The 10,692-nt window shown below is 45.3% G+C and overlaps 1 protein-coding gene across 1 annotated transcript; it reads left to right on the forward strand.

The window, feature by feature from the left end:
• Positions 1–2,337: 2,337 nt before the first annotated feature.
• LOC100833659 lies at positions 2,338–4,988 on the forward strand. Its single transcript, XM_003562246.4, has 3 exons — positions 2,338–2,878; positions 3,281–3,628; positions 3,735–4,988. The coding sequence occupies exons 1-3, from the start codon at positions 2,459–2,461 to the stop codon at positions 4,326–4,328; spliced, it is 1,362 nt and encodes a 453-aa protein (XP_003562294.1). The 5' UTR covers positions 2,338–2,458; the 3' UTR covers positions 4,329–4,988.
• The last annotated feature ends 5,704 nt before the right edge of the window (positions 4,989–10,692 follow it).

Here is a 10,692-nt window from a genome sequence, read left to right on the forward strand (position 1 = left end):
GGTGAACCGGACGCTACCACGCTGCAGCATGCCTCTCTTGCTCGCTCGCCCTTTTCCGTGGGCCGCGCGACGGTACGATCACAGCCGCCGATCGAAACCTTCGACTTAACGGCGCCGTCGCGGGATCACGCGCGCGCCCCAGGATCTGCTCACCGCCTTTGGGGACTCACCCATTTGTTATCTCCCCTCAAGATATCTTTGCAGCCGATCTACTGTTCATTCGACGACGAAGACTGTCGTAAGAAAAGAAATGGACGGCGGCGATTCGGCTGGGAGATTTCTTCTCGTATATCTTTAAGATGATTTTTTTTAAAATCTGGAGGTTGTTCAAAGATGGAAAACATATATAAAATTAATACTTGTGTACATATCAAATCGTTATCAACTGATGTTATCAACCGATGCAGAAGCCGGGGGTCCTCCTCCTTCTCGATTTTTTTTAATCAAAATGTGTGATTTCTTCAACGAAAAAGTGAGACGCAATTCAAGTGTCGTGGGCAACAGATACTTAATGAGCTAGACACCCACCATGAGTCTATCTTCGCATTAATAACGTCTTTGCATCGAGAAGATCAAGACTGCCACCGAACTCAAAGCTGCTCATACGACTCGAGATCTAATGTTTTATTGGAGGTGCGAACACGAGGGAACCAGATCTAAATTGGAAAGGATGTATTAGATGTTACCTGGTGAAGCCAACTTGTAGAAATGGATTCCTTGTCGGGCTATGAGTCGTCCTGTCGGAGAAGCTGCAGGGAGCATCAACAAGGGATACCGTCAATGGAGATAGGGCACCGAGGCGACATGGGAAAACTACCTTGGCAACTCTAAGGGCACGAAAGCCTATCTAGGTGATGAAGGCGATGCACGGACCCCTTACTGCTCCCCTCCGGTTAGCAAAGCTGACGGAGAATGGGTGAGGAGGAGGCGAACAAGGGAGGAGAAAAGGGACCACTCGGGATGAAAAACATATGCGAATGCAGGAACGAGAGAATAGATGTAGTGCAGAATATATTTAAGCTCCATCGATTTCTTTTCTCGATAGAGTTAGCGTCACCCAGTTGCTTACGGTTATCTCTGTGGCGTATCCAATAGCATCGGTAGGTTGGCCAACAGTTTGTCTAGCATACACGCAAATTCGTCATCAATCTTTCCCGAGCTTGCAGGGAGAGCACATCCATTATAGATTGCAGTTAGAGTGTTACTCTTACCGTTGTAACTAATAAAACCAACACGTCATATCGCTTTTGGACTATCGACCTTAAAAACATGTATATATTAATCACTTATTTAATACATCTAAAGTAGTGTTGTATTATTGGTACAATATTTATTAGTATTTTAATCTATCAGGCATACAAATAACATTTGATGAATGCTATTTTTAATGCAGTTTCCAATAATAAATAAATAAATAATGCAATAATATTTGATAACGTAGACGCACAAAATAAATAGTATGCATGCAATAAATAATTTATATTGAACCACACAACATTTGGAAGTGACTTTACCTAGTTATACTAATTCCACTATGCAATTCTACTATCATCCAAACATTTGAATTGAAGAATTTATTTCTTCAAACCAAATGGAGTCTGGTTTGTGGCAAAGCATGGGTACCAAATTCAATAGAAATGCGATACTTATTTGACAATTGTTGCCCTTGTCGGCTTCACAGACTCCATATTCGACATGTTACCAATAGTCGTAGTGATGTTTCCCGTATGCTAGGAAGCATTGACCTAGCTTGGTGCACCACCCATATTGTGGGTGAGGTAGCCACTTTTGTCGTCGTCGAACGGACATCCAAATTAAGTACTGGTGACGTATATGCAACCGACAATGCTACTATTCTTTAGCTAGGTTCGTCGTGTAGTATCTCGTCATCACCGTTGTCGCCACGTGAAATATTGCGAAAGCATGCACTTCGCCAGCTCATTAATTTCCTTCCCTTCTTGACCTAAATCTCTATCACCTCATCCATTTTGTAAAACCATTTTTTTTTAATTTCAAACATGGAAAGCAAAATAACCCCATGAATCGTCATATTTTAGGAACAAAATCGTGCTACCATTTTACCATGGCGAGTAACACAGGCGAAGGTGAGGGGTGAGCGAGTGACCGTGGCGAAGGTGAGGGGAAGCTGCAGCCGACCGGTGAGCATAACGCCCTCTCGCTGTCACGCACAAACACCAACGGAACATCGGCGCACACACACACACGCAGCGGCCAGCTTGCCTTCCTTCCTTCTTGGTCCCCCTGAGTCCCTGACCCACCTTTTTTTGCCCCACACTTCCGTATAAATTCGCAATCCACCCCACATGCCCCCCCCCCCCCCCTCCATCCTCAGCAGGCAGCACCACAGCACAGCAGAGCCCAGACTCCAGAGAGAGAGAGAGAGAGCTCTCGTCCGCCATCCCGGTGGTTCTCGCTATTTACCAACAGGTCCTTGTCCATGGAAAGGAGGCAGGGCTTCTTCGCGGCGCTGAGGCAGGAGGTGTCGCGCGGGCTGTCGCCGGCGAGGGCGCGCCGGAGGTCGGAAGCCGCGGAGCTGGACGCCGCGCTCAGGTCCTCCGCCGCGCCCGGGGGTGGCGAGATGCTGGCGCCGCTCATGGAAGGGCCCGATCCGGAGTCCGGCGACGGCGACGGCGGGGGCGCGGGAGGCGCGAGCGCGAGGAAGGAAGGGTGGGGGCAATGGGTCCGCGGCCAGCTCGCGCGGACGCCGTCCTCGGTGGCGGCCGCGGCGGCGGCCGGCGCCGGCGCGGCTCGCAACGACCTCAGGCTGCTCCTCGGCGTCATGGGCGCGCCGCTAGCGCCCGTGCATGTCTCTGCCGCCGAGCCGCTCCCGCACCTCAGCATTAAGGACACTCCCATCGTAAGTGCTTCTTCTTCTTCGTGCTACTGTCCTTTTCGCCCTCTCTTAGATTTGGTCCAGTCGTGTGTGTTCGTCGAAATGCCCGAGTCAAATTTTTTCTTCGATGTCCATGTCTGGGTTCTCTTAATCTTGAATTCATGGTCCTGCATACAGTAAATACTTGGTAGTCAGGATTACGGTGCTGTAAAAAATAATCCCTCTTATTTTGTGTCTACTGTGCTGTCCAATACGTATGTGGTCTACTAGTAATCTTGTTTCCTTAGGATAAAGGAGCGTAAAATTTTGTCGCCGAGGAGTTTATTTGATTCTGGGATGTCGTATATGTGCAGTAAAACGTGGCTATTTACTGTTGTTAAGAGGTGTGTAATTTTTTTTGTTCTTATTGCGCTTTTACATGTACAGGAGACCTCGTCGGCGCAGTACATTCTGCAGCAGTACCTGGCCGCTTCTGGTGGGCAAAAGCTCCTCGCGTCCGTACGCAATACCTACGTCATGGGCAAGGTGCGCATGGTGGCCACCGAGTTTGAGAACGCCGGCCGCCTTGTCAAGAACCGCAACGCCGCTCGCGGTGCCGAGCCAGGCCGCTTCGTGCTTTGGCAGATGGCCCCTGAGATGTGGTACATCGAACTAGCTGTCGGTGGAAGCAAGGTGCATGCTGGCTGCAATGGCAAGCTTGTGTGGCGCCATACCCCGTGGCTCGGATCCCATGCTGCCAAGGGCCCTGTTCGCCCGCTCCGCCGTGCACTTCAGGTACCATAACTTCACTGCCCAGCCCACACCTTGTTTGCATCTGTGACCGTACAGCCGTGAAAGTAGCTTCAATTTTACTCAAGTGTTTCGATCAATGTCGTTCTAGGGCCTGGATCCATTGACCGCAGCAAGCATGTTTGCTGGTGCACGGTGCATTGGGGAGAGGAAGGTGAGCGGGGAGGATTGCTTCATTCTGAAGCTGTGCACTGACCCTGAGACCCTCAAGGCGCGGACTGAGGGCCTCGCGGAGATCATCAGGCATGTCATGTTTGGGTATTTCAGCCAGAGGACTGGCCTTCTCGTCCACATTGAGGATTCACATCTCACGAGGATTCAGTCAACAACTGGCGGGGATGCGGTCTACTGGGAGACAACCACCAATTCTTTCATCGAGGACTACCGGCCGGTGGATGGTATCATGATTGCGCACTCTGGGCGCTCGGCTGTGACCCTGTTCCGTTTTGGCGAGGTGGCCATGAGCCACACCAAGACTCGGATGGAGGAGGCATGGAGCATTGAGGAGGTTGCGTTCAATGTTCCTGGTCTGTCCATGGATTGTTTCATCCCACCCACTGATATCAAGTCTGGATCTGTTGGTGAAACTGTCGAGCTTTCTCATGGTGAGAAGAGTAAGTTTGGCCCTCCCCCAGGTCATCGTGCCAAAGTTGCCGCATTGGAGAAGGCAGATGATCGCGACTGATTTGTAAACCTTTCATACTTGCTTGTTACATTGCAGTTGACCGACTTTGATAAATTTAGTGTAGGAGACTAAGGAGAGAGTCGAAGGAGAACTTTGAGTTTGGAAATTCCAAATGACCTCTGTATATAGGAAGTAGCATGAGAAGTTCACAAGGTCTTGCATATCCTTGAGGAGGTTCTATGTCAAGAATCTGGCCTAATCTCATCCGGAGTCATGGTAGTAGGCAATCTTGTTTGCTGCTTCAGGGTTTTTGTCAGTATCATGTGGAAGAACTTGGTGCGTCCCCCATTCTAACCACCTGAGAAAGGTCATCGAGGTGATGCTGTTTGTTCTCTTTTAGCAATTCTAATTAGTCACTGGCGTCAGCAGGAAGAAGGATTTCCTCGCCGGTAACTGACAGTGATTTAGTCTTCTGTCATTGCATACAATTGACTGTTCAGTGTGGTGTGCTTCGTGATGGTTCCTGGTCAAGCTAACTTATCTGAAAAGTAGAACCTCTTAATGGCTGTTACCTCTTTTGTTTTCAATATTAGCAAATATATTTGTGAGAACCTTCCTTCGCATCTCTCTTATTTTTCATGAGATGAAGGTTGCATTCAACAGCAGTTTTTTGTAATCCAAAACATCTAATGAGTGCCATCGGTTGAACTGTTCTGTGATGACCCCTGTTTTGCACACTCCAGGAATGATTTTGGCTTTCTGGACGTTGAATTGCAACAGTGTGACATCAATGTGCCTTTTCGGCCTGCTTGCATTTTACTTCGGTCTGCAGTATGTTGGAGGAAGTAATGATCCATTACTATGATAGCATGGCCCCCATGTGCTTCTTCTATTTCACCTTCCCCAGTCCAGGTGCTGCTGTCAAAGTGTGATACTGTGATAACACACAGAGATTGATCCTTTTTATAATCTGTACTGATGAGGTTTGTAACCAGGGTAGTAGCACCCTTTATTTTTCTTTTGGTGAGCTCCATTCCCTGAAGCAGTGAAGCTTCAAAAAACAACGCTGCCATCTTGCCCTTGGCATTAATGGCATTGCACTCCCTTTCTTGATGTGAGGAATAGTTTTATTCTTGGGGCCGTGTGTTCCTCCTGGGAAGAAGGGACCAATGTCTAAGCTGAAGAAATACTAATATTCTCAAGTCCACTGTCTTTAGTACCTCCTCACCTATTGGGAACTTGGAACTCACACACCAATTCTCCAAGGTCAAATTCTTGTATAGTTTGGAGTTTGCAACAGTATTCCTGTCCAAGATTGAAAGCTTAGGGTTTCGGAGTTGTTTATTGTCCGTTCCGTAGACGGACTTTCGTTGCTCTTTCTTCTTCTTTTTCCACGGTAAGTGCGTGGAGCATGTGCATCCGTGACGGTCTATTACAAAAGTGGTAAGCCAGTACTCTCTCCTTTTCAGTTTCCGTCTTCAAAATCCCGAAGTTTTAATAGTATAAAAACTCATTTTCTCCTCCACCAACTCTGGTCTCAAACTAGTTACTACATGTTCCCTTGAGTTCTTCACCGGCCGATGCACGAAGGAGAGAGCTAAATTAATATATTTTCTCCGTTCAATATGGGATGTCTCAACTTTGACTAAACTTGAATTGCTAGATATATCCAAATTTTAACAAACTTGAGACATCTTTTGTTGGACGGAAGGAGCATGTGAATTAAAGTTTGGTCATCCTCCTTGGTTAAAGTACTCACTCCGTCCGAAAATAAGTGACGTAAATTTATATAATAATCTTACAAATCCAAATCACTTATTTTCAGACTGACTGAATAGGTTTTTTTTTCAAGTAAATGTTCAACGGACACCGCATTGCTCTGCGAGCTATCTCAGCTGCACATTTCGAAAGGGAATGGAGATTTGCTAACTACAGTCTTTAAGCTCAAAATCAAGAATGTGCTGGATAATTATGATGAAGCTAGGCTGGAACTGTACTGTATTCTGTATATGTGAAAACTCAAATCAATCAAAACAAATACTCCGTAGCTGCATAGTTTACCTGATGTCCTTTGCTCCTCAGTGTGAAATGAAATGAAGCAAATCGAGTGAGAGAGATGCCCTTATCATCTCTAGCAGCGCAGCCACAGCTGGTAGCTAGTTTGACACTGGCACGTAGCTATCTTGCACTAAAAAGGCTACAAAAGGTTGCTACGGTTAACAGATTAAGCAAGCAGGAGAAGCCTACTAGTACTGCGTACGTACACTCTCCATGCTACCGCGAGCAGCAGGCCAAATGATTGCTGTTCCTTGTGCACCTCCTCCACGCGGTCTCTCTCGTCTCAAACTGGACCTACATTACCCAAAAACGGAGGAAAAATTATACTATCACCGGCGTTGCTGATAACCTATATGATAATATCTACTCCGTTTGGCAGGCAGCTTTCTGGGCCATTTGATATGTCCCTATAAAGGGACCACACCACACATCATACGTATAGGAACAGGAGTACACTAGCCTCTAACCATTTTTCTAACAGACAAAACTTGGAACAGTAACAACCAATCATTGTCTGTGTTCCTGCGTGCTGCTAATCTTGCAAGCAACACCAGCCAAAACATGCAATTTCCGTGTAAGAAAGCTTTTCGATGAATTGGTTGGTTTCTGAAGCTAACGTGTTACAAGACACCAGAGAAAAACAAGAGTTCGTAAAAGAAAATCACTGGTCAGGAAGAGGTTGGGGAAACCTGAACTAGTTCCTGGCACCTGAAAATTGGAGTTGAACCCAAGACGTTGTCGAGCACAAGGATCCTATGTTAGCAAAGGAAAGAAAATAAAGCTAGGATGAAGAAACATCTTCTGTGCCCCTGCAGAGCCTTGTCTGCGAAGTACACGAGCGGCCGGGCAAGCAACTAGCAGACGTTGCTGAAAAGCCGCTGGCTACGTTTGTGTCTAATTACTGTACTACAGTACGATCTTTCGGCGGTCCGTCGCGACAGTGTAAACAAAGAAATTTCTCCTAATGAATAATGAAGGGTTTGTTTTGGAGGGACTTCATGACCCTGCCAAACACCGACTGATCCATGAGAACATTCGTGAGCATCAGCTAGCTAGACTTTATTGCTTTATTTGAGACATGGCGTTCTAACTTTACTGGTCTTTTTTAAAACATCTGGCAAGCGGTTTGGCCTATGAGTGGTATGTGTTACCGCCTCATGGTCGCTCTGGCAGTATTTTGGTTGGTTTTAATATAATTAATCTCCAAGTCAAAAGAGTTGATACGGAGACTATTGTATTAAATTTCACCCGCACTCAAAATTTGATGGATTTGAGTGGGTTCTGGTCCCGGTTTACGGGGCGGCTCAAGACGTTCATAAGCCGGATTTTTTGGCGGAGCTTGTGAGGATTTGTGAATCTGAACCGTTGCCCTTGGTGGTCGGGGGTGATTTTAATATTATTCGGCGTCAAGAGGAGAAAACTAATGATAATTTTAATGCCAGATGGCTTTTCATTTCAACGCCATCATTGAGAGCCTGAATTTAAGAGAAATAGTTCTCTCGAGCCGTCAATATACTTGGGCGAGTCGTCGGGACATCCCAACATATGAGAAGTTGGATCGTGTTCTGACTAGCGTTGATTGGGAGCAAAAGTTCCCCTTGGTGACGGTTCATGCTCTGACTCGTGCGAGTTCGGATCATACTCCACTTCTTCTTGATTCCGGGGATGAGGCACACCTGGGTAATAAAGCTCAATTTTCGTTTGAGTTATCCTGGTTGCGGCAAGAGGGCTTCTACGAGATAGTGGTAGCCGAATGGGCTGTATGCCGTGGAGGCTCCTCGCCCATTGAGAGATGGCAAAATAAAATTAGACATCTTCGTTGCTTCCTTCGTGGTTGGGCAAAGAATCAAAGTGGACTTTATAAGAAAGAGCGTGATCGTCTGCTTCATATCATTGATACCCTCGACATAAAAGCTGAATCCTCTCCGCTCTCTGCTACTGAGCGAGCTGCCAATGATTTTGTGTCCAAGCTGCGTCGGGATGAGGAATCCAAATGGGCGCAACGGGCAAAAGTCAAGTATGTTCAGGAGGGTGGAAGCAATACAAAAAAATTTCACCTTGTTGCCAATGGTAAACATCGTAAGAAAAAAATATTCCAACTCGAGCAGGATGAAGGTATTATTGTGGGACAGGATAGCTTGCGTGTTTTTATTACAGATTATTATAAGAAACTATTTGGAACACCGGTTTCGAATTCTTTCTCGCTTATGGAAGAGAATTTGCAGGGAATTACCCGTGTTACGCCAGATGGAAATAACATTCTGGTAGCTGACTTTACTGAAAAGGAGGTTCATGATGCGATTTTTCAGATGGAGCATAATAAGGCTCCTGGGCCTGATGGGTTCCCAGCAGAGTTCTATCAGGTTTTTTGGAAGGTTATAAAAGTTGACTTGTTGGCCCTGTTCATCCAACTTCAACATGGGGAGCTGCCATTGTTTAAGTTGAATTTTGGGGTTATTACCCTTATTCCTAAAAAAGAAAATGCGGTCCAGATTCAACAGTACAGACCCATTTGTTTGCTTAATGTTAGCTTCAAGATTTTCACGAAAGTCGGTACAAATCGCATTTCTAGGATCGCCCAAGGTGTGATTTGACCGACTCAAACGATCTTTATGCCCGGTCGTCATATTCTTGAGGGGGTGGTTGTTTTGCATGGGACCATTCATGAGCTTCATCGTAAGAAAATAAATGGTGTTCTCTTCAAAATTGATTTTGAGAAAGCATATGACAAGGTCAAATGGCCTTTTCTCCAGCAAGCGTTGCGGATGAAAAGTTTTGACCCTAAGTGGTGCGAGTGGATTGCCCAATTTGTGCAAGGAGGAAGTGTGGGAGTAAAGTTTAATGACGACATTGGTCATTACTTCCAAACTCGGAAAGGTTTGAGGCAAAGAGACCCTCTATCCCCAATTCTTTTAATATTGTCGCGGACATGCTTGCTATTCTTATTGATAGGGCTAAAGATGATGGTTAAGTGGTAGGCCTCATCCCTCATTTGGTGGAGGGAGGAGTGTCTGTCCTCTAATATGCTGACGATGCGATTATTTTTATGGATCATGATTTAGAAAAGGCTGTTAATATGAAGTTGATCTTCTGCTGTTTTGAACAGCTGTCGGGCCTTAAAATTAACTTTCACAAGAGTGAAATTTTTTGTTTCGGTCAGGCTCAAGTGTGTGAGGATGACTATAAACAGATTTTTGGCTGCGTATGTGGAACTCTCCCATTTCGTTATCTGGGGATTCCAATTCATTATAGGAAATTACTCAATAGGGAATGGAAAGCTGTTGAAGACCGTTTTGAGAAAAAGTTGGGGAGTTGGAAGGCCAAGTTACTCTCATACGGAGATCGACTTATCCTGATTAATTCGGTACTTACGAGCATGCCTATGTTTATGTTATCCTTTATTGAAATACCCGTTGAGGTACGACAACGATTGGATTTCTACAGATCGCGCTTTTTTTGGCAATCTGATAACCAGAAGCGGAAATATCGGTTGACAAAATGGAATATTATCTGTCGCCCTAAAGATCAGGACAGACTAGGCATTGAGTTGTTGGACCTCAAAAATAAGTGTTTACTCAGCAAATGGTTGTTTAAACTACTTAATGAAGATGGTCTGTGGCAGCAGCTCCTTCGTAATAAGTATCTTCATTCTAACACCATCTCCCAAGCCAAGTTACGATCGGCTGATTCCCCTTTTTGGAAGTGCCTAATGCGGGTTAAAAATGAGTTCTTTAACAAAGGCACATTTATTTTAGGGGATGGTCGTGGTACTCGATTTTGGGAAGATACTTGGTTGGGGGATAGTCCTCTTGCGCTTCAATATCCATCATTATTTAACATTGTGCAACGGAAAAATGTTCTTGTGGCCGATGTTTTATCGACAGTGCCCCTGAACGTTGAGTTCAGACGTTTACTAACTGGAAATAAGTAGACATCTTGGTTGCACTTAGTCCAGCGATTAATGATGGTTAATCTTTCCACCACGCCAGACAGATTTTGGTGGAAGTTAACTCCCTCTGGGGTTTTCTCGGTTAAATCTATGTACAGAGATTTAATTTATAGCCCTATGGGTTTCTCACGGTATTATCTTTGGAAATTAAAAATTCCCCTAAAAGTTAAGATTTTATGTGGTTTCTTGACCGAAAAGTGCTGCGTACGAAGGATAATCTAGCCAAAAGGAACTGGACAGGATGTATGAAATGTTGTTTTTGTGACGTCGAAGAGTCCATTCATCATTTATTCATCACTTATCCCTATGCCCAACTCGTGTGGCGAATTATTTACTTTGCCTTTAATTTGCCTCCCCTACCAATATTTCTAATTTGTTTGGGAATTGGTTAAATGGGATTGACAAAAAGACTAAGAC

The sequence above is a fragment of the Brachypodium distachyon genome, chromosome 1 (assembly GCF_000005505.3).
Source record: "Brachypodium distachyon strain Bd21 chromosome 1, Brachypodium_distachyon_v3.0, whole genome shotgun sequence".
Classification (NCBI taxonomy): Eukaryota; Viridiplantae; Streptophyta; class Magnoliopsida; order Poales; family Poaceae; genus Brachypodium; species Brachypodium distachyon.